This window comes from Limulus polyphemus, unplaced genomic scaffold (genome assembly GCF_000517525.1).
Source record: "Limulus polyphemus unplaced genomic scaffold, Limulus_polyphemus-2.1.2 Scaffold76, whole genome shotgun sequence".
Lineage (NCBI taxonomy): Eukaryota > Metazoa > Arthropoda > Merostomata > Xiphosura > Limulidae > Limulus > Limulus polyphemus.
The window spans coordinates 188,130-210,088 of record NW_013665686.1 but is presented as its reverse complement, the minus strand read 5'-3'; the positions used below and the strand labels follow the sequence as shown (position 1 = coordinate 210,088).

The window sequence follows — 21,959 nt, the reverse complement described above, 5'->3', positions numbered from 1 at the left end:
TGGCCAGGCATAGGTTTACTAATCATTTTTTTGTAAGTGATACAATTTGTATTCTAATTGCTTGAAGGTTTTATATTTAACAAATTTGTTTTTGTTTGACCCTGGTCGTAGGAGCATTTGGTTTTGTTCAGTACAAGATGTATCATCTGATTATACATATATATTTTATGTATGTGTGTGTGTGTGTATATATATATATATATGAATATATAATTAGTTTACCTAGTACCTCTAAATAATGACTTCCGGTATTTAAAGATTTTTTTTTAACTCATACTAATTTGTATCAAATATTTACCTTTGATTCAGGTGATTTTGGCGGGACAGTATCTCATCAGAATTAGGGTGTTCAACATGGATTAACTGTCGAGCCAGTTGATTTACCACTGCAACCCGTGATGCATTAGTATTCATCTCTTGTTCAAAACCTTCAAATCGATGTTTTATGATTTCAATTTCTTCCATATCTTGACTCATTACCATTGTGCTTAGCATCTTCTCCTTTACAAAATGATGATATACTTCTATTAATGCACTAATCAGCGTAAAATATAATAATCTAATGAATTAAATTTAAGATAGAAAATTTCTACCTAATGTACTATCTGTTAAAACATTCATGACATTTTATTAATACTTTCTGTTCTATTATCATGGTTCACACACCTTGGGCAAAATGAAATTCCTTGACATTTCCCACACCTTTCCTTGACCATTTGATCTATACTTATAATGTATCATTACCTATAATACAGTGTAAAACTGCAAAAAATTACTCTTGTATATTTTTAATAAAGACAAAGGTAGAAGTCAATTTGCTTAAATTCCATCCTGCAAAGTTTCGTTATGATCAGTCATGTCATTTTCAAATTACTGATACTTTATCAGAATATACACAACAAAAGTAGTTTGTCCATTTGTTTGTGATAATGTATACCAATCACATTTTTTAATTTTAATCACAAAAACGTTATTACAGCATAAACAACAGTACACTTTTTAATAATTGTGATTATTAAATTTCAACTTTTAATACACAGAAGGAACATGTGAATGTCCCCTATAGTAAAATGGAATATTCTTTAATCAGTAAGCTTCAAATATGTCAAATTATATTTTTTCTTATGTCCAAACATACACAGAAATGTACAAAACTTTTGTTTGTTAACTATACACTGCAACAAACTCATATTTTCAATACCTATAAAACAATTACACATTTTAATGAAATCATCCAGAGCATATTGTATTATTTTCACACATGCTTTGAAAATGTGTGTATCAAGTTCATCTTTATTAAAAGTAGTCAAATCTCTGAATCAACATGACCATGTTTATGGATAGATCACATTACTGAAAATATTTTCAGGTTTACACAAGTTGTGTTTGTTTACAAGATTTCCAGATTACTTATATTTACAAATAATTATGTTGTAAATTCTAACTGTAGAAACAGGATAGGACAGCTTATACACTGAATCAGATCTGCTGATAAAACATCTACAAGATTTATAGTTGTATTATTACTATGCACCAACTGTCCTCGTAGATACTATTGTAACTAGCACAGTCATGAATGTTGCTGTACAGAAACAAGTTCATCACTGACAGTGATACTGCATAATAAGCATTAAATCACTCAACTAACTAAGTGTCAAGTTTTCATTTTGTTCTGACATAATGTTCCTTATTACATTAAATAAAAAAATTGCTTCTAAGCAAAACTTTTACTAAAAGTACTTACATTATTTTTATTCTAGTATAGGACTTGAACTTAGACAATGAGAAACACTAAACCATTGCCCATACTCGCACATTATAGCACTACACAATTGAAATATATATTTCAATCTCATGGGCATAATATAGTCTCAAATCCCATGGTGTCAAAACAAAACTGAAAGTATTCATTCAAATTTGTCAACTTGCACATGTTCATCTTTAACATCCAGTCTTTATTCTTTTATGTCTCAAACATCTTGTTTGTTGCTTGACAAACAGTATATTTTCTTAATATATTGCTCGGATATCCAATGAATTATGAATTATTAGGTAAACAGGATGTATTCAGTTATTCACTGATGTATGTTCAACTTTTTCTACAAAGATCTATGGATAACAAATAACACCATATTCTTGGAAATGCTTACATATGCCATATTATTAGTTACTGTCAATGAAACATTCTATATTTCAGTATGTTTTAATTAATTTTTCAAAAACTTGTTAGTATCTCCAAAGCATTGAAATTATTTGTTGCCAACCTTATTTTGCTTTATACCAATTGTACTACCCATCATGACATCATGTGCTAAAGGCAATGCTTCGTGTTGTATATTTTGTTTTATAACAAATTAAAACAAAACTACTGATAAATCATTGTTTTACATAATTATTGTATTTTTGATAATTAACCTTATCCAAATAGACTTGTGTATTTCACACAACCTTGTAACCATGGTGGCATACATACTATGATTCTGAAAGTACTTAATGTATCTTCACAAAATTTGGCAAGCTTTCAGTAAACTTTAAGTCTTTTGTAGACACAAAATTAGAATTTTTAATTAATTATATTTACTAAAACAATACTTAGCGCTGTATGTTTTGTTCTATAACAAATTAAAACAAAATTACTGGTAAATTATTGTTTTGCATAATTATTGTATTTTTGCTAACTAATTGAATAAATATAAGTACAGATATAAAAGAAAAAGAAAAATTCACCCAAACTGTGTAGATTTGTTTCATCTTTTAACTGCCAAGCTTACAAAAATAATCAAACCATTTTTATTTTGACATTTTTCAAATCTTTACACATAAATATATTAACAACATAATATACCACGAGTATTGCCTCTTCCTTCTATTAATTCATTGAAATTTGTAGGATGAAATTAACTTGCTTATTGGAAACAGCTTATCACTAATTTGTTAAAGGCATTTAGTTTTAATCTGTAGTAAAACTACTCTGCATGGCTTAGTTTTAGAAAAACAGCTCAAAGCCTTGTCCAGAAACCTTACACTCCATTTAGGCAGAAACTTAGCTATTGTTTACATTACCTAATAAGGCTGCCTTTATATTCCATGACAATTAACATTAAACAAAAAAAATGACATAAACAAACCAATATCCATTCATTAAATAAGCATACTGATGTGCCAGAATTAACCTTGTGTGGTTTTTTGGCACTAATGATATTTTATTTGTTTGACATTTGTGTCCTAAAAGCATCATTAATCACAGGAAATTTGCTGAATTTTCCCAGATTTTGTCTGGGAAATTAAATACCCTAATGTTTTCCAGGCTGAAAACAAAATATACCATTCACTGACTTTTCCCAGTTTCCTAGATCTGTGGGAACTATTTGTTATTATGTCAACTCGGATTAATAGAAATACAATATAATAAATATGCAGCAACTGAGACTGAACTGAGCCAGAGAAAGCATTTAAAAAAAATATAAGAATATAAATTGGAGAAAACACTTGAAGTTTACTCTGAAATGAATATTATAGCATAAGCAAGATGACAGGGGATAAAAGGAGAGAGATGCCTGTCACTTTTCTTTTCCTGTAAGATATAGCATACACACAACATTCATAATAATTAATTCAGACGTTTTTTGCCTCCCCAAATTTTGGTCCCAAATCCCACCCATAATTCAATAATAATTGTAAAGTTATTAACAGGTGAATGAAAATGTGTCAAACTTTAATACTTTAATTACTGGTTCAATAATAAGATTACTGGACAAAATTTTAAAAATCCTATAATCAAGTAAGATAAACTGATAAACAATTGACATTTTGTTACCTGTGTGCTGCTTTTGAAAAATTATATTGTCAAAGATGTATATCGTACATTATCAATACCTTAAAAAAGGTTTTTGGAACTTTTTACACAACAACATCCTCTCTTATGCAGTTTTATTCTCATGAGTTATCACATAAATCAAAGTTATCAGCTCTATTTAAATGTGTCACACAATACCTTTTCATCTATCCATTGTTCTACTCCATCTGCTTCATTGAAAAGTTTGTAAAGAGATAAAGCATCCAGAAGACATTGTTTTCGAAGTTTTGTACATTCTAGAAGGTCCTTGTATCTATGATCAATACTAGCAAGACGTTCCATGACCTCTGGGGACTTTTGATCCTTTAGTAAAAAATAGAGTTGCACAAAGTATTACCACCAATAGTCCACAAAAAACTTTATGGCTGCTGTTAACTCTTTCGAAAGAACAATAATAAAATATCAGAATGATAAGTCAACAGCTACAAAAGTAAAATTAAATAATAACCAACCTGTTCACCCAAGTTCAGAGCTTGTTGATGTAAAGAGTCAACAGATGTGGCAAAGTTCTTCAGGTCATCTGTAACCTCCTGATGAAAAAAAAAAAATAAGTATTTAACTAACCCAAACATCGAATGAAAAAAGCAATCTAAATAAACAAATATGGGATTATAAAGTATATATGCATCATTGATATTATTTTTTGCAATTCAATAATTATACATTTAAATACAAAGGCAAACTTTTGTGTTTATAAAAAAAAGTTGTCAAAACTCTTCAGTAATTTCAGTTTTAAACACGGAGTACAATACTATTGGAATGATTACTCGGTTATTCTGTCTTAATCAAACGTACAGGTGATTAAGAAGAAAATCTGATGTTTAAAATTATTATATCTTAAAAACTACTTAGCCTAGGAGAACAACATTTCACCAGAAGCACCCCGAGAATCGTAAAAATCACGTCATACTACGTACTTAAATCTTTTTTTTTTTCAACCTTGCATCAGTTTCATTTCTCTTCTTTTTTTACTCTATTTCAACAATATTACATTGGTGATTTGAAAAAATGCATATCAACACACAGGATATAATAATCAATTAATATGTAATGCTTGCAGTAGCTTTACTTAGGGACAGATTTGATATGCTGATTAAGAATGACAGAAAACATACTGAACACTTTCAATGACAGTTTTTGGAACACCATATACAATGTCTAAACATTCCTGAATAAAACTTATGATTCTCAGAGTGTCTGGTGACATTTAATTCCTTCTAGGAGAGCTAGCATTTTCCTAATCTGAAAATGTATTTCCAACAGATATTTACTTTTTCACACAGAAATGCTATCTTCTTTATGCATCTGCTTTTGAGACTTGCATCCCATTTGTCTTGAACTGTGCTGGTGCATGATGATGTCATGATGCGACAAAAGCTCTCCCCCAATAAGAGGGCAGGCAACACAACCTCCATGCACAGTAGCTCCTCTTATGCACTTGCACTTGTGATAACTTCCTTCTTTGATGAGGCAAAAAAAAAAAATGTGCACCAGGAGTGGAGTGGATGTGTAAGAATGTGTTAAGTGGTGAGTATCTATCAGAAATATACTTTCAGATTAAAAACATGTTAACTTCCGAGACAGTAACCCACCTCTCACAAAAATGCTAAAATCCCACACTGAAATGATGGAGGAGCCTGTGCAAAAGTTTTAAAACCCAGATAAGCTCCTTAAAGAAAGTACCCAAAGGGAAGCCCATGGAGTTTGACACTCAGTGGCAGGGGTTCTGTAGGGGCACACCTGTGGGAGACCACATCTTGTCTCGATCAGGGTATACTCTTTACCTGGAATGTAAGAGGGAAAAGCAAATAAGCCCCTAGTGTCACAGGAACAGATGGAATGAGAAAATATCCACCCTAGCACTTACAAATAGTCGGGAAGCCAATATGTGTAGTGTGATTGAGGTGCAGCCAGACTGTACTATGTGTACATACCTCAACTCTACTAAACAGGCTTTGGCTGCAGGAGACAGGCACAACAGTTCTGTTGTATGTCATTATATCAACATATCATGCTAAGCCTAACTGGTGCTTGCTTCTTTTATGATAGTCTATGGAATAGGTATTTGTCTGAATCGGGCAACTGAGCAAGTATGTATACCATGATGATACCTCAAGTGGTCTTGCAGAACATCACATCCCACAGTGGGAACTGGTAGAGGCAGGGCTGATGGTTTGAGTGCTTTCTGTTATTGTGGCTTGATGTGAATTTTAGTAAATAAGCATACCCTGGGAGGCAACATCAGCCACCTGGCAGGATCCTAATAAATGTAAAGGGGAGCTGAAAAAGAATGTGTACTTACTTTTCTCAAAGATGGTGGGTTGAGAATGATAACATGTGAAAGTCAAAATCCAACATGAGGCAAAACAGCCAGATGGTGTACATAATGAGAGATGAATGTATAGGTAGTCGTCCACGTACCCACTTAGAGAATCTCAACCAAAGGTCAGCAACAATGGAAAGCAGGAGAATGAGTCAAATGACAAATCAAATGCGAAGAAATGTTAAATAGTCTGCAAGCATCCACATCCAGAGATGAATATACTAAACTGGAGAATGAGAAGGAGCCCAAAAGGAATAAGTCTGTGATAAGCAACATCAAACAGCACAAATAGGACACAGGAGCTGATGCAGGTCCAAATGATCATACAAGTGAGACAGAAGGAAAAGAGATAGGAGAGAATATACAGTGACCTTCCTGAGCAATACAAGTTTTAGGAAGGAAAGATCAGTCCAATGAAAGAAATATATAAATGCAGTGGAAGAGCATGCAAGAAGCAAGAGCATAGACATCTGTAAGATGGTACAAACATCAAGAAGCCAATGCTCAAACAGGGCATATGTAAGAGCATGCAAGCCATAGAAAGGTCCCAGTCAAGCATGGGAGTCACATGAGAGGGTCAGAGAAGAACAAAGGAGTGAAACAGGGTGGTCAGGACAAGGGAAGAAATGCCCTATGGCTCCAGGAAAGGCAAAATGAAATGGGCAAGGCTGCAATGGTGGAAACTAACAAACAATAGACTAATAGCCAGGTAAAACAAGCAGAAAAGTAGTTTCTAGGACAGCCAGGAGGAAAGAAGTAGCAGCAGACCAATAACAAAAGACCTGCCACTTTGGTTGATAGGCAGATATAGTAGAAATGTGACAAGAAGAATGCTACAACATTGAAGAACCCAGCTCACTGGGCAATGGACTGGACAAATCCCATACATGAAGATGGTAGGGATAACTATTGATGAAAAGGGGATGTATGAGGTTGAAGTAATAGAGAAAGGATATTGGGTAGAGGAAGGGAAGTTTGAATGCTAAGCAAAAAAGCAGAGAAATCCAAGGCTGAGATGGCAAAAGAGATGTCTACAATTGGACCCAACAAGGAGTGTTGCGTATCAAACCAAAGACCCTAAAGAGAAGACAAAAAGGAGGATAGGCATATAAAAAGAGGTGAGACCAAGCCTGGCTGAAATCATTAACATTCAGGTCAGAAGGATGAGAAACAGTTTGATTTGGTTTGTTTTGATTTTCATGAAAAACTACACAAGTGCTATTTATGATAGCTGTCCCTAATTTAACAGTGTAAGACTAGAAGAAAGGCAGCTAGTCATCACCACCCACCACCAACTCTTGGGCTACTCTTTTAACAACGATTAGTGGGATTGATCATCACAATATAATGCCCCCATAGCTGAAAGGATGAGCATGTTTGATAGGATGGGGATTCGAACCCGTGACCCTCAGGTTGTGAGTCAAGTGCCCTAACCACCTGGCCATGCCAGGAATGAAGATCAGAAGAGAAGAAGCCTGGAGTTGAGAAAGGTGACAAAGGCATTTATGAGGCATGAACTTACCTAAGAGCAATCTCAGTGAAAGACCTGGGGGTGTAGAGACAACTCCATTGGTAGAATGTGGACTGGCCAAGAAAGGCAGTCTGCCACCAAGTGCTTAGCTCCCAGCAAGTCTGAGACAATAAGACAAACCCAATGTGAATAGGCCGAGAAAAGTAAGTCCAATGCTCAAAAGCAAAGGGTCCTGGAATGGGCAACTACAGGAAGGATGGTGTAAGAAACAACCATGGAATTGACTGACTGGATCATGACCAAGTGATCCACCAGTAGGGGGCAGGAATATGAACATGCCCAACCAGCAGCAAGAATTCTATGCATGTTTATGTGAAGGGAATGCTTTCCTGTGCCCAAATGCCAGAAGTCATGTCATCATCCAGAGATGCATGTCAATCAGAGAGGGAAGCATCAATGAAGAGACAGATTCAGTTAGGAGTTGGCAAGGTAATGCCAGAAGTCATATGGGCACAGTCCAATCACCATGACAATTCCTTGAGGAGAGGTTCACAAATGAGGAAAGAATCTCATGGATCCACAAGGTCCCACTGGAGGAGATGTGTATGTGTGCATGCCTCAAAGGAATAAGGGATTACAGGGAAGCAAAAGATCTTTTTTTCAAAAGATGAGAATGAGAAGCACAGGTCCTGGTGACCAGATATGCCATAACTAAAAGGCAGAGAAGAGGAGACTGAACTCAGCTGAGACAAGAGATGAAAAAAAAATGTCTAAAAGTACCACATTTTGAGTGGGCATGAGAAAAGAAAATAACTTAGTTCTCATGACAAGCCAGTCCAACAAGTAGCCTTCTGCAAAAGAGAGGAGATGTGAGAAGAAGATACCATGCAAAAATAGGCCAAGAGAAGTTAATTGACCAAGAAAAAGAATGCCAGACCAAAGCCATGAATATGGCAAGCAAAGTCTTTCATGACACAAAGAATCCAAAAGGGGCCAACACTATGTAACAAGGAATTGGAATATGTGAACCTGATAGAAGGAACTTAGAAAACATACAGAGGATGGGTTAAGATGTATGTATAGGAAGGTGTCCGACACATCAACCATGGCCAACTGCATACTGGGTGAAAAAGACTATAGATGGTATTGGAGGGAAGAAAAGGGGAAATGGAGCAAAGAAAACTGAGAAGAGAGACGAAGGTGGGAAAATAAAAAATGACTGTTCGCATAAAATTAATAAACAGCATCCTACACACAGGGTCAGATAAGACATGATAGTCACAGACAAGAAAAGTGATGAATTAAAAATCTGGTAAAAGGAAGACCTGAAACCTAGAATGGTAAGTTTATGGGTATTCTGATCCAGTTGAAGAACAGGAGTAAAGGACAAGGTCAAGAAAGAAGAAAAAGCTGGGAAGATAAAGAGGAATGAAGTTGTACAACATCAGGGGAACAAAGTAAAGAGGGACAGAGCAGAAGAAGTGGAAGATGCTAAGCTCACAAAGAGATGAGAATGAACTTCTATATAAAACCCTTTTGAAGCACAATGAAGTGCCTCAGACAAAACATGGAGGTAGAAGAAGGAATACAGGAGGAGAGAAAAAGACGAAAATATGAAAAAAGGAAAACTAGAGAGCAAAATAGAAGACTAGGACCCTGATACCCAAGCAGGCCAAAGAGATATTAAGGCAGGAAATAGATAAAGAAAGAATGTCTATAATTCAGGACAAAAAAGTCATGAATGCAGGTCTGGGGTAAAAAAAATAAGGACACAGGCGAAATATAAGAAAAAACATACCTGAGAATGAAATCCAGAAGGAGACTAAAAGGTTTAACTCACTCCTCGAATGGTAAGGCACTACCAAAAGCAAATCAGGTTAAATTCTTAGTCCATTAAATCATTCACACAGAGGAGAAAGAGCTTCAGCCAACAGAACAGGAGTAAGAGGACCAGTAGGCATGTGGTAATCCACAACAAGTCAAACAATGGCTGCAATGTCTTTGATAGTTAACTCTTTTCATACAAGCCTCCTTTTCTGTGAATGTCACAACGTTTTACGAAGTTACATTCAAAATTTAATTAAAATGCTTTATTATCATGGTATATGTCAAGGTTTTATGTATATGTGGGCTAAGGATTCTTTCTCAAGTAGGTGTTTATGACTTGTTGGTAATAAATTCGACAATGAACGGACAATAACACTTTACTTGTTTTAAAATAATATTTTCAAAACAAGTCAAATGTATGTACGAAAAATTCTTTACACTATACAATATCACAGTTTTATCTAAAACTCTAAATAATTCTCTTTTCTTGTCAAAAGTCCATTTAGGCTGATTCAATTACTTTAGAATCCAATTGACAAGACAAACTATTTTTCTCTACTCTTATCACAACAGTATCAGTAAATAATTCATTTATGCTACTCCATAGGTTACCACAGATGTATCCTGAACTTCAAATAATTGTCTCCTTTTTGTTATAGTCTACACAGACAGGTTCAATTGCGTTAGACACTCTTTGACAAGACAAATTATTCTCCTTATCTCTATTAAACTGTAAAACTAACTTTAAAATATCGTTCATTAAGGCTAATCACTCACACACCAGCTAACTTCACGTTTTCTTTCACTAACTAATTTTTTTACTTTTTCATAATTGTACTTTACTTCAGTTTTTCTCTAGTTTCTGAACTTGCACTCACGAACCACCTATATATACTATATATACTGAGGTTTAGAATTTTGTACAAACTACATGACTGATGATTCAACAATACTCAGTTATGGTAAAGAGAAAAATACGAGTACCGTGATGCCACCAATATTAGTTTGTTTGTTTTGAATTTTGTGCAAAGCTACACGAGGGCTATCTGCACTAGCCATCCTTAATTTTTCAGTGTAAAACTAGAGGGAAGGCAGCTAGTCATCACCACCCACTGCCAACTTTTGGCTTACTCTTTTACCAATGAATAGTGGGATTGACCAAAACATTATACTGCCCCCATGGCTGAAAGTGTGAGCATGTTTGGTGGGACACCAATTTTAGTAAAGCTTAGACAACAATGTAATTGCAAACACAATGTACGACTAGTAGAGTTATGTAACCAAACTTGTCATAACAATTGCCTTTACAATAATAACTTTTAACTCTCTTGTTATGAAAAGTAAATTAAATATCAAATCACCAAATAAACGAAATAATAACACTTACACTAAACATTCTTGTATATCCAACATTATACAAATAAACTTGTCATCAAAACATAGCTAATAATCTAAATTTTAGTATTATACAAGTTTTAAGTTCTTAATTTTGTGAGGCATCATTAAAAAAAAAAATCCTCAATTTACTTTAGTATGAGAATTGTGGCATTTGCTCTCTAGGTATTTCCTCTTCTCTATTTTATTAACCACCCCTAAGAAATTCAAAATTCAACATAAATTACTCATTATATTGTTATTACTCAGGCAAAACATAACTTGTACAGCTTTCAATCTTATTTGGTTACAAAGCCAACCAGAAAATCAGATTCCTCTTTCTGCATCCACATGTCACAACCTCTCTTTCACAAATTGACAATAATTCTCTTTTAGATTTAACACTATATAACCAACAGAAAGCCAAGTAAGTGTTATATTACAGAGAAATGTATGTTTTCTGTACAGAGAATTGTTTATTTCACTTCTAATTCAAACTTTATTCCCAAGGGAAACACACTGACAAGCTTAGCTGAATTTTAATGGTGCTTGTCACATAGTTAGAAAGCCAGAAAAACTGTGATAGTTAGAAGACACTGTCTGCTTTTCATGTGTTCTTATTCTCTGTTCCTTGTTACATTATTTAATTAAATAAAAAAATTATTTAATGCAAAAATAAATTGGTATCAACATGTAGAATTAAGTTTCATCCACAGTCAACAGCAAAAACAAAAAAGAAGACCGAAGTAAGTACTATATTTCTTGTTGTTTGTGTGTATTCTTTATTTATTATTATAAAAGTAACTAAAATGCAACAATTAGAAACATTGTAGGTTAGCTTAGGTAAAATAAAGAAAAATAATAATAATGAAAACTTTTCACGAGGTATGCTCGCAAGCAACTCACGAGTAGCCAGTGCATTACATAATCGATAGGGTTAATGTAAACTATATGTTTGCCAAGTGATTTACAACTTGTGCGGTGGGAATATTAGTTAGACACGGTTCAAAGGGTAATAAAACAATAAAATTTAAAATAGTTTAAAGCTATTTACAATAAACAAATATAGTTTCATGTTACAATCTGAAGTATATCGTGTTTTTTATAGGGGTTACAAGGTCAGTCAAATTGACTAACCTCGTATAGAGTTAGGGTAGAGAAAATAACAAATAAAATATAAAATTTTACTAAAAAAAATGTTTGAAATTTATTTAGGAGGTTTTAGAGATAATGCAAATAAAATTTCTGAATTTTCAGATGAAGAAAAGCATTTTTGATCTTAACATCAAAATCACTTTGCACTCAGAACAGTCAACACTTGGACTCCATACATTCACAGAGAAAATTTTAGTAGAAATATTTCATTACAAATTCTGGTTTTCTGTCTACAAGACTCTTAATGCTTACTGAAAGCATGCAAAATTTCGTGAAGGTACACAAAACATATTAAAAGTTATAGTATGAAAACTATAAAGGTTAATTTGGTGTCACGAACTCAGCCAATTTGGTCAAGCCCATAGCAAGAGTGTTAATGAGCCTCCAAAGACCATAGAAAAATAAGGCCTGAATAATATCATCACCCACACAGGACTAAGAATTCATGATAAAATACTCAAACTTTTGAAAAGCCAAAGAAAATTAAACAAATACCAGTCTCATCAAATTGTTCTCAAATGAGGTAATTTTAACAAGTCTGTTCAAGGAATTCCCGAGGAGAAGAATGAAGTTATCATGATTGCAAGTGCAAAAGGGTGGAGTTACTGCACATGGAGGTTGTGTCACCTACTGGTGGAGGGCTTTTGTCTTATGATGACCTTATCAGTGCACCAGCCCAGTTCATGTTAAACATGTTAATTTAGGTGAAAGTTACCTCAAGGATAGTAGCACACAAGTCTCGTATAGGCAGATGCTCAAAGAAGATAGTATTTCTGTGTACAGATGTGAATTATCGTTTTGGATATTAGTTTTTAAAAAGTAATACCTATGTAGATGTTTTTTTTTTTAAATCATCTTGTACTATCACAAAATAAATTACTCAATACTATGCAACTAAAAAGACTAATAAATATATGTCACTATCATCTGAAGGCATTAACATCAGTAAATAACAGACATGGGTACAATGATTATATAAAACTTCATGAATAAATAAAACTAAACCTTATGTTTCTTCAGAAGTGACTGAACATTAGCCTCATCTCTACCCACATCTTCACTAGACACAACTCGGAGTGTGTCCAGCATCCAAGTGTCAATATCATCTGCATCTGCGAAAAACTATTCAGGAAATGATAAATAATTTATCCAAAAGCATCAGAAAATTCTATATACGACATATAATGAGCAAATAGAAAGTTATACTTCAGTGCCACATGTAAACTAGACCTTCAGTGATAAAAACTGTTGTGACAGTTACACAAATGAATCACATATACACAGTAAAAAATAAATGTACATTTTCCAAGGGAAAATAAATAATCAACTGAATGATAAATATAATTCAATTTCCAGAAATATAATAATTCTGTTTCTATTATACACTTTAGAAAACTGCACACAGGTAATGTTTATTGGCTTTTTTTTTCTAACATATAGCCTTCTATGACCAAATATAAGAAACTAATAACTATACTACTATAACAATTATTATTTATTTAAATACCAATACTAAAGACAATGGCACAGTGACAAGCAACTTGATTCTGACTAGTCCCAAATTAAACTGACATAATACACTCTTTGTTAGTACCCATGTAGGACCCTATGGTTTAAAATTATAGCTTACATGATACAAATCATTGATCACTAGAATTTTTTTAATGATGTCCATTAAGACTTTGGACTATCACTGAACATAGTTTTTATTAAATACTAAAACAATTATACAGTTTAAATATAATGTTAAATTGTTTTATTATTTTATCAATCATAAACTTAAAGCCTTTAAGTTTGAGAAACATAATATAATGTACTTTAAAGCCATGGCTTCAAGCCTCCTAAAGTTATTAAGAACTTAATGAATGACCTTCCCCCCCCATTCTTCAGTACTTGATGTTTACTTATGTAATTAACACTAACACCACAAATCACTTAAAACAACAAGGAATCATTTCAATACATACCCCAAAGTTCATCAGCTTTGTGTCCACGGCATTACCCTGACACTTCTCTGAAGTATTTCATATTAGAATTTAAACTTAAAGAAATAGGATATCATATCAGTTGATTAGCCACTGAATAAGACTTTCTGATATAGTATGCTTTTTCTCAAAAACTACTGATCGAGTAAAAAAATAGAAAAATATAAATGCTTCTTTTATATTTTGATGAAATAAATATTTATAAAAAATTATTCTACAGATACAGAAATATAAAATTAAATTATAAATGTACACAAAATTGGATTTTCAACCTGACAAGCACCTTATGTGGACATGTACTGAGTGTTCAGGCCAAAAAATTTTAGATTTTATATATATAGCCAGATCTAATTTTTTATATGTAAAGCAATTACATATAAAACTCAGAATGTTTCAATATGCAGCCTAACACTCTACCAACTCGGTCATGCCTTACCCATAAATGGGCCGATAAAAAATATTCCATTGTGTGTGAACAAGCACAAAATCACACAGAATAGCAAGAAAAGAAACATGCCGAGTATTTAGTTAAATTTAAGTGGTTCCAAGTGTATTAAGCATGTTTCAATTACAAATAAATCTAGAAACAATATATTTATTAACTTCAGCATTTCATTCCCTTATCTTCATCTAGATTATATTTCTTCCTATCCTAAAACCCACCAAATTCAACTTATTTAGTTACAAAACATTCTACTAAATGTGAAGAAAAAGGGATTGGATGTACAAGTAAGTTTTACTGCTAATATACAGGATTTTGAAAGTTTTACTTTTAGTAAAATTTATATGATGATCTATAATTCATATTTCTCATTACAATGTAGTAATAGCTCATACAGATACTTATTGTCAGATCTGGTACTTTTTCCAAGGCTAAACAAACCTGTCACAAAATATTTTCCTAGATTTTGAAATAACTGTCAGGTTTTCCTATCTTGTCATACTTCTCACATTTACCAGATATAGACAGACCTGACACTTTTTCGACATTTTGCATTTGTTTAGATATCCAATTTCCTACCCAACTCCAGGTTCAGTATTCTTTATCTAGACTAGTTGTGATATATTTATAAAAGTGAGGAAGAAATAATGCTAAAATTATCTTTACAGATTCATATTTATACAGTTCTAAAAGCATATCAATATTAAAACACTATTTGGGAAGTACTGAACATTAAACATAAAGGAAGTAAAATACCAACAATGGAAAAATTAGGACTAGCTTTAAGCCGACAGCAAAATAAGAAAGGTATTTTCAAAGTCAACAGACTTGAATTAAACTTTAAATATGAAGGTATTTAAGAAATTTGCAAAGTCTGTCTTACTGACCACCAGTTTTCCAAGAGATTTTAAACTGTATGAAGTAAAGAACTAAGGAAAAAGATAGTCTCTATTCTTAGCAATTGAAATTTTCATTAACATTTAAGACTAATTGACAGATGCACTTTAGAAATTTTATGTAATATTTTTACTGTTCTACAGTTCTTGTACTACTGGCCTTGATAATGCTGCAAGAGCAAAACACTGGCTGAAATAAAATATTTTATATTATTATCTGGAGAGTAAAAATCCTTTTTTTCCCTTCTAACTTTATTGCCAAAATGTTCTACAGTCTGAATAAAAACTCTAGCCATTGATCAAAGCTTGCACTAAAGCTGGCAGCAAACATGATACCAACAACGTGACAACAGAAAAAGAGAATACGAAACATCTAACCTGATGATAACTAACTGCCTCGTCAAGCCTCTTGGTGCGTGCTGATAACAGGTCCTTTAAGTTCTGCCACATGTTCTGAACTGAATTAATCCTGTCTTTGATATTCTCTGCACCAAAATGACCTGCTTGAATGAGATCTTCCCCAACCTTCATGATTTCATATAGCTGTTTTTCATGGGTTAATATCTCATCTTCTAAAGCCTAAAACAAACAGAAGGAACAAAGAATGTTGTTTTTGCATAAAATAGAAAGCATGCAGCACATACATAGTGTAAAAAATAAGCTAAAGCAAGTCATGTATAACCTGTAAATAATTATTTGTGGATATATAACATACCAGTGATGTGTGCAAAAAAAATATATTCTCCTGCGTCACACAATAATTTCAGATTTTACTAGTTCTAAATATTAGTTTTAAGTTTGACTGTTTACATAAATGGGTTACTTAATTTTCCAAAATGCTTAAATCCTCAGATGTTTTATAATTTAGTTTAAAATAAAAGAATGTAAACTATTTTTTCCACGAGTAAAAAGTGTCATGGACAAAATTACTTTAACACGATTAAACAGTAACCTCAGTGTTTAAACACTCAAAAGTCATAATGTAAAGGAAGGTTGCATTCATGAAATAAAACCACATACGAGTTGATTCCTCAAAACTATTACATAAATAGAAATATTCATACAGAGAGAGAAGTTGAAAACAGAAAGGTAGGACAATTCAGCTCACCTTATTTTTACTAATAAGGAGATGTACAGTGGTGAGATCATGTCCAATATCTCCCTGTAATAATATCTGTTCTTTCTCTTTAATCCAAGACTCTTCATCAGTTATGTCCCAATAGAACTGCCACAGCTTGTGGGACTCTTCTAGCTTGCTGCGTCGATCAAGAGCTAACTGCACCAGTTCAGAGTAGGCAACTTCAAGCTGCTGTTCTCGTACCTGGATATTTTGTGGACTGCATGCTTGATAACCTTCAATTTCCTCTAAGATATAACTGTCAGCTTGCTGAACAACTGATTTCACCCTCTCAGCAAGAATATTAATATCAGCCTCAATGAGGCTGTGTTTCTGTAGCAAGTCTTCAACTCCCATTAAATGTTTCCCATAGTCCTCAGTCAAGAGCCGTGCCTAAGTATAAATGTTAATACATATGTAAGAGTGTGTGTGTGTGTGTGTATGTATATATATAGATGCATGCATATGTAACAGTACATGTTGTCTTTTCATTAATAAACCTTCAACTATAAAAAGTTCAAATCAAATCGTTTTTCTTTCACTATTGCTTCAACATAAGTAATTTTGCATTACCTTAATTTCTTCCATTGAGTCAAGAATGTAGGTCATCTCTTGGAATGTTTGTTGCACAGAAAGTGATAACTCAAGTCTGGATCGACGAGCTTGCAGCAACTCCAACAAGTAGCTCCATAAACGAAGCACATTGTCTTTTCTGAGTAATTAAATATGAAGTTACTAGCAGTAGTATCAGATTAATTATATACCCTTTTTTGTTCTATGTTCCAAATCACCTCGATTCATGTTGGGCAACCAGTATTCACCTCATCATAAAATAATCTTTCTATCACACACCTTATAAGGTTGATTTCAATGTCTTACCAAACTTACCTATGTAGAGGTGAGGTGCTCATCCCCCCCCTAAATCCTACAAGGGGTCTTCTCCCAAATCTTAATCTGTGCCTACTTCAATTTGATAAGAAGGAAACTACGAACTACTATTTGGAACTAGTGTACATCCAAATGATATGTAGGCTATAAAGCAAAATTTAATTTTTAGATTTAAGTCTATCAATATTACATTAACATATATCATTACACTCAACATTTTAGAAAATATAGAACGATTGTGCCCCCCCTCTCCAGCAACTACAAGGGGAGTAAAATTGAACTACCAGTAATCTATTTACATTTTTATTTCCTTTCACTCTCCCAAAAGCCCTTGTAAACCCCTTTCTGTGTGTAGCAATGTGCAATATATGTTCAGACTAATGAAACATAGCAGTTTATCATTTTTTTTAATATTTATACACTTTATTTTTCAAACAAAAAACAATGTACCCTACATTATAATTAGTCAGCATTGTTAAGAATTTGAAACTTCCACATCCACCAGCTGTTTCATCACCCACCGTTTTAACTGATTCTGCCCCTATGAAAATATTGAAGGTTTTCTCCCAAATTTAAGTCACTCTTATAGCTGTTAGGTGTATGTATTAACTTTATACAAGTTTTTATAATAATTTATTTCATTCAATTATATTTTCAAACAAAAAGTTTTTTTTATGAATTTTACTTTTATTTCAATAATCTGAACTTTATAGATTTATTATAATTACTTTCACTAGTACGCTTATTGGTAATTCCAGTTGGATGTCTTTTAGTATTTCCACTTTTGCATGGCTTTTAATGGTAGTAAACTGGCTACCAAAATTATCTTTAAAATTATTTTGATTAGTGGCCATAATTTGCCATCAAAGGATAAATATGAAGTTCAAGTCCTATATTGAAAAGTACCCACACTGTCTTTTAAAATTCTTTATATACTCTTAAAAGGTTTGTAATAAAATCAGTATATTTCATGTTTGCACATAAACAGATAAAATCAAACACATCTAACCTTTATTTTATGTAATTTTACCAAATTATTTTGTATAAAGTTAACAACAACTATACAAATAACTACTAGTACTTGTAACATGCATCTAACAAGTACATGAATAGCTAATGATTCACGTGAAATTGTAACAATAGTTACAATGAAAGCTTTGAAGTACTTTCAACTAACTTCTCAGCATTTGTTCCAGTAATCTAAGAGTAAATGTAACAAATCTTATAAAAGATTACATGTTGTGGGTGACCAACAACAACAAAATAATATTTATATTGTTTACTTATTGAACGTATCAAACATGCTTGGTAGAATCCGCTTAATAGAACTGGTGTGCATACGGCACAGAATCATGAAAATTTTAATACATCTGGGATTGATTTTGGGTGAGCAATCATATATTATAAATTACATCCTCATTTTTTGTCACGTGGCCAACCATACAAATACTATCTTTTTTCATCTGTTCACTCACTTTTTTATTTTCTTCAACGTATTTCACTTGAAAAGACTGTTTAGTCAATTTATTCAAATTACTATTGTATTAATAATTTATGTATCTTAAGTTACTGGTAAATGGTATATTGGTTATAAATTTGCTAAAGAAACAAATTATTTATGAATTTTGATTAACTATCTTAACAAAAGAATAGAAATACCAAATTTGTACCTTGCATTAATTCTTCCAATATCGTGGTAGTTTTCACTTTCTAATTCTTTTGCTACAGACACAACAGCTTGGACTCTTTCCTCATAAGCATTTATGTCAGTCTCAATAGCTTCATGTTTCTTGGCAGCTGCCTCTACTGATGCAAGATCAATGCCAAAGTTATCCTGAGATACCAATCTCTGATTCTCACTCAACCATGTTTCTCTCATGCCAGCCTTCCTATCAAAACGAGCGGCAAGCTGCTCCAGCTTCTCCTGTCTAAGCATTGGATGAAAACATAGCAAAGTTACATTATACTTAAAATAAAGCTTAAATGCATTTCATATAATTTACAAAATAAAACAGAACATAAGAGTTGGTGATTACCACTAAACCATAAGAAGAAGAAAAAAAAAGGCTTCAATTTACAATATGTAGAAATGAAAATTAAAGAAAGCGAGTTATGAAAAAAGATAAACAAAACATCGTAAAATCAAATTCATTGGAAACTTTAATCGAAAATAAGTCATTTATTGATTATACATTTTTAAAATTAATCAGCAAGAGAAAGAATAGTATTTTTGTCAATCCCTTCACATTACCTATATCTCTACATAACTGTGACATATAGAAGCTTTACCTAAAAGTCTGAGTTAATTACATCAATAGATAAATTAACAGTTGTCACTTAAATGATTTGAAGTTTTCACACTTCACAAAGAAAAACTTGTGTTATCTATACAGGTATTGGTACCCTATGTGCATGAGCTAAACAGTCAGGTCAAACCCCTTGGGTTTAGGTATAATTATCAGGTATAACAAGGGCTTTGATCAATTACTTGGATTAACAGCTACTCTTATAACACGCCCATAATGTAAAGTATGTGTTCAGTGGCACCAAGGTAGAAACTTAGGTGCAGTGTTATACACATATCTTGCTTGTTTTCCTAAAAACTAATGTTCTACAATATCATTACAATCAGACTAAAATGCTCTGTTTTATAAAAATTGGAAGGATTGTTTAAAATCATACACATTGGACTTTTTTTTTAAAGGTTTCGAAAGGTGGATGCCAATCAAATGAAAACTTCCCTCTCTCTTTGAGTAATGTCAACATAAAAGTATTGAATTCATTATAATTTACTGGTTTGTACAAATATAAATAATGCATATAACAAAAATGCAGTGTAACTATGAAAATTATAATCAGGGTAACTTAAAAGTGATATCCAGCACTAATTCAGTACATCTTGAAATTAACATATTTCTTTTTCTAGCCTATAAAATGATTATTTGAGCTTTGTAATATGTGTTTAAAAATCTGAGGCTTCATCATTAGTTTAACATAACAAATTATTTTGATTACTGCATCATGAGAGTTAAATGCACTTATGTTACCTAATAAGTTCTTTTCTCAAAGCAAGTTCTTGTTCATGCTCTGCTCTTTCTAGGCTTTCCCAAGCTTTATTAATGTCCGAAATCATCTTTCCTTCTTTTGGGAAAAATGGTTTCTGGTTATTTGCTCTCATTTTACTTTGGAGGGTGAAAAGAAGCACTTCCAAGTTGCCTTTCTCAATAAACCTAGATTTAACAAAAAGAAAAAAGAATTACAAACATAAGCTGGCAGAGCTATGTTTAAATATTTATAGAAAAATTGTAAACAAAAATAAAAATAAATCTTATAATCTATCACATATCATATTAAGATGGAACACTATCCCTTTGTAAGATGAATTGCATTATAAATTTTTATTTTTGCACAATATAAAAACAATCAGGTAAAGCAAGTGCTTCAATAAGTAACATTTTATCTTGAATTAAAACTCCTCATACTGCAATACTGTTTTATAATTTTTCATCAATCATCGCACCTTGAAGATCATAAGAGGCCATGTTTGCTTCTAATTCTTGTTTAATTTTCAACAGTTGATTCCTTCACTAAAACCACTCATAGAAATTGAAAATGTTTTACTGTTATTTTACCCAAAACATATAAAGCATCATTATCAATAAAACGTTTACATGCCATAAAACAAATTAATACTAAAATAGTCCACTCAAGCTTTGGTAAAACAGCAATAAACTTAAAATATATCCTCAAGCATTACAAAGAAAATAAAAACACAATCCAACATAATCAGAAACACTAGATAAAGATGAACTACTCGAAGAAGTTTGCAAAGTATGCTACTAATATATCAAAAGTAAAAAAATATTATTTTTTACTCCCTCTTACAGTAAACAAAACAAAAGTGGGGTGATGCTATAGCAGTAAATAGTTTAAACTGAAACACATTATAGTAACTGAGTAAAACACTGAATACTACAAACTAAGAATAAAGATATTGTTGGTTAAATCATGAGGAGGGGCATGAAAGCTTGCTTTATAAAAACATGGAGTAACTGTCGTGCCAATACAGGTGTGACAGGTCAAATATAGAATGAAAATTATATAGTAATAAAATCTCAAATCAAATCAGGAATAGAACACATTCACATGTTGAGAAAAGTCAAAAATCTGCAAAAAGAATGCAAGTAAACAAATATGTCTTCAACAAATTAGGGGCTCACATTTGATAATACATACTTTGGAGGTTTTTCCATAGTTCGGTAGGTATTAAATGCAGCTAGCTGTTGCTGAACACCATTCAGAGAGTTGGCAAAGTGTCGATCAGAGAGTGCTTCAATAGTTTGCTCAATCCATTGAAGAAGATCTGATGTCAGAGTTTCATACTGATTTGCCATGTGCTCATTCTCCATGGCTTCTCCAACAACCTGTCACAGTACACAAACAAAACCATAATGAAATCAAAATATAAAGCAATGTATGTATTACTAAGTTTTTAAACAGTATTCACCTTTTGATTATGCATCAGCTATGCTTAGGATTATGACAAATCATTATAATATTTAAAAACATTGTAACAGTGAACATTTAACAACAACAAAAGACAAAGAACAATCCACAATTATACA

General features: G+C 32.5%; 1 protein-coding gene across 3 annotated transcripts in view; it reads right to left on the bottom strand.

Moving 5' to 3' along the window:
* The window catches only part of LOC106466907 (spectrin beta chain-like), a 92,444-nt gene that overhangs the window by 55,128 nt on the left and 15,357 nt on the right, over positions 1 to 21,959 (bottom strand). For all 3 annotated transcript variants that reach the window (XM_013927217.2, XM_013927233.2, XM_013927242.2), the window contains exons 9-18: positions 21,571 to 21,758; positions 20,382 to 20,564; positions 19,005 to 19,262; positions 17,020 to 17,158; positions 16,438 to 16,839; positions 15,708 to 15,908; positions 13,012 to 13,128; positions 4,309 to 4,386; positions 3,995 to 4,159; positions 299 to 501 (exon numbers count right to left, since the gene is read on the bottom strand). In XM_013927217.2, the coding sequence (XP_013782671.1) occupies positions 299 to 501; positions 3,995 to 4,159; positions 4,309 to 4,386; positions 13,012 to 13,128; positions 15,708 to 15,908; positions 16,438 to 16,839; positions 17,020 to 17,158; positions 19,005 to 19,262; positions 20,382 to 20,564; positions 21,571 to 21,758 (1,934 nt within the window). The remainder of the gene's footprint in view (positions 1 to 298; positions 502 to 3,994; positions 4,160 to 4,308; positions 4,387 to 13,011; positions 13,129 to 15,707; positions 15,909 to 16,437; positions 16,840 to 17,019; positions 17,159 to 19,004; positions 19,263 to 20,381; positions 20,565 to 21,570; positions 21,759 to 21,959) is intronic.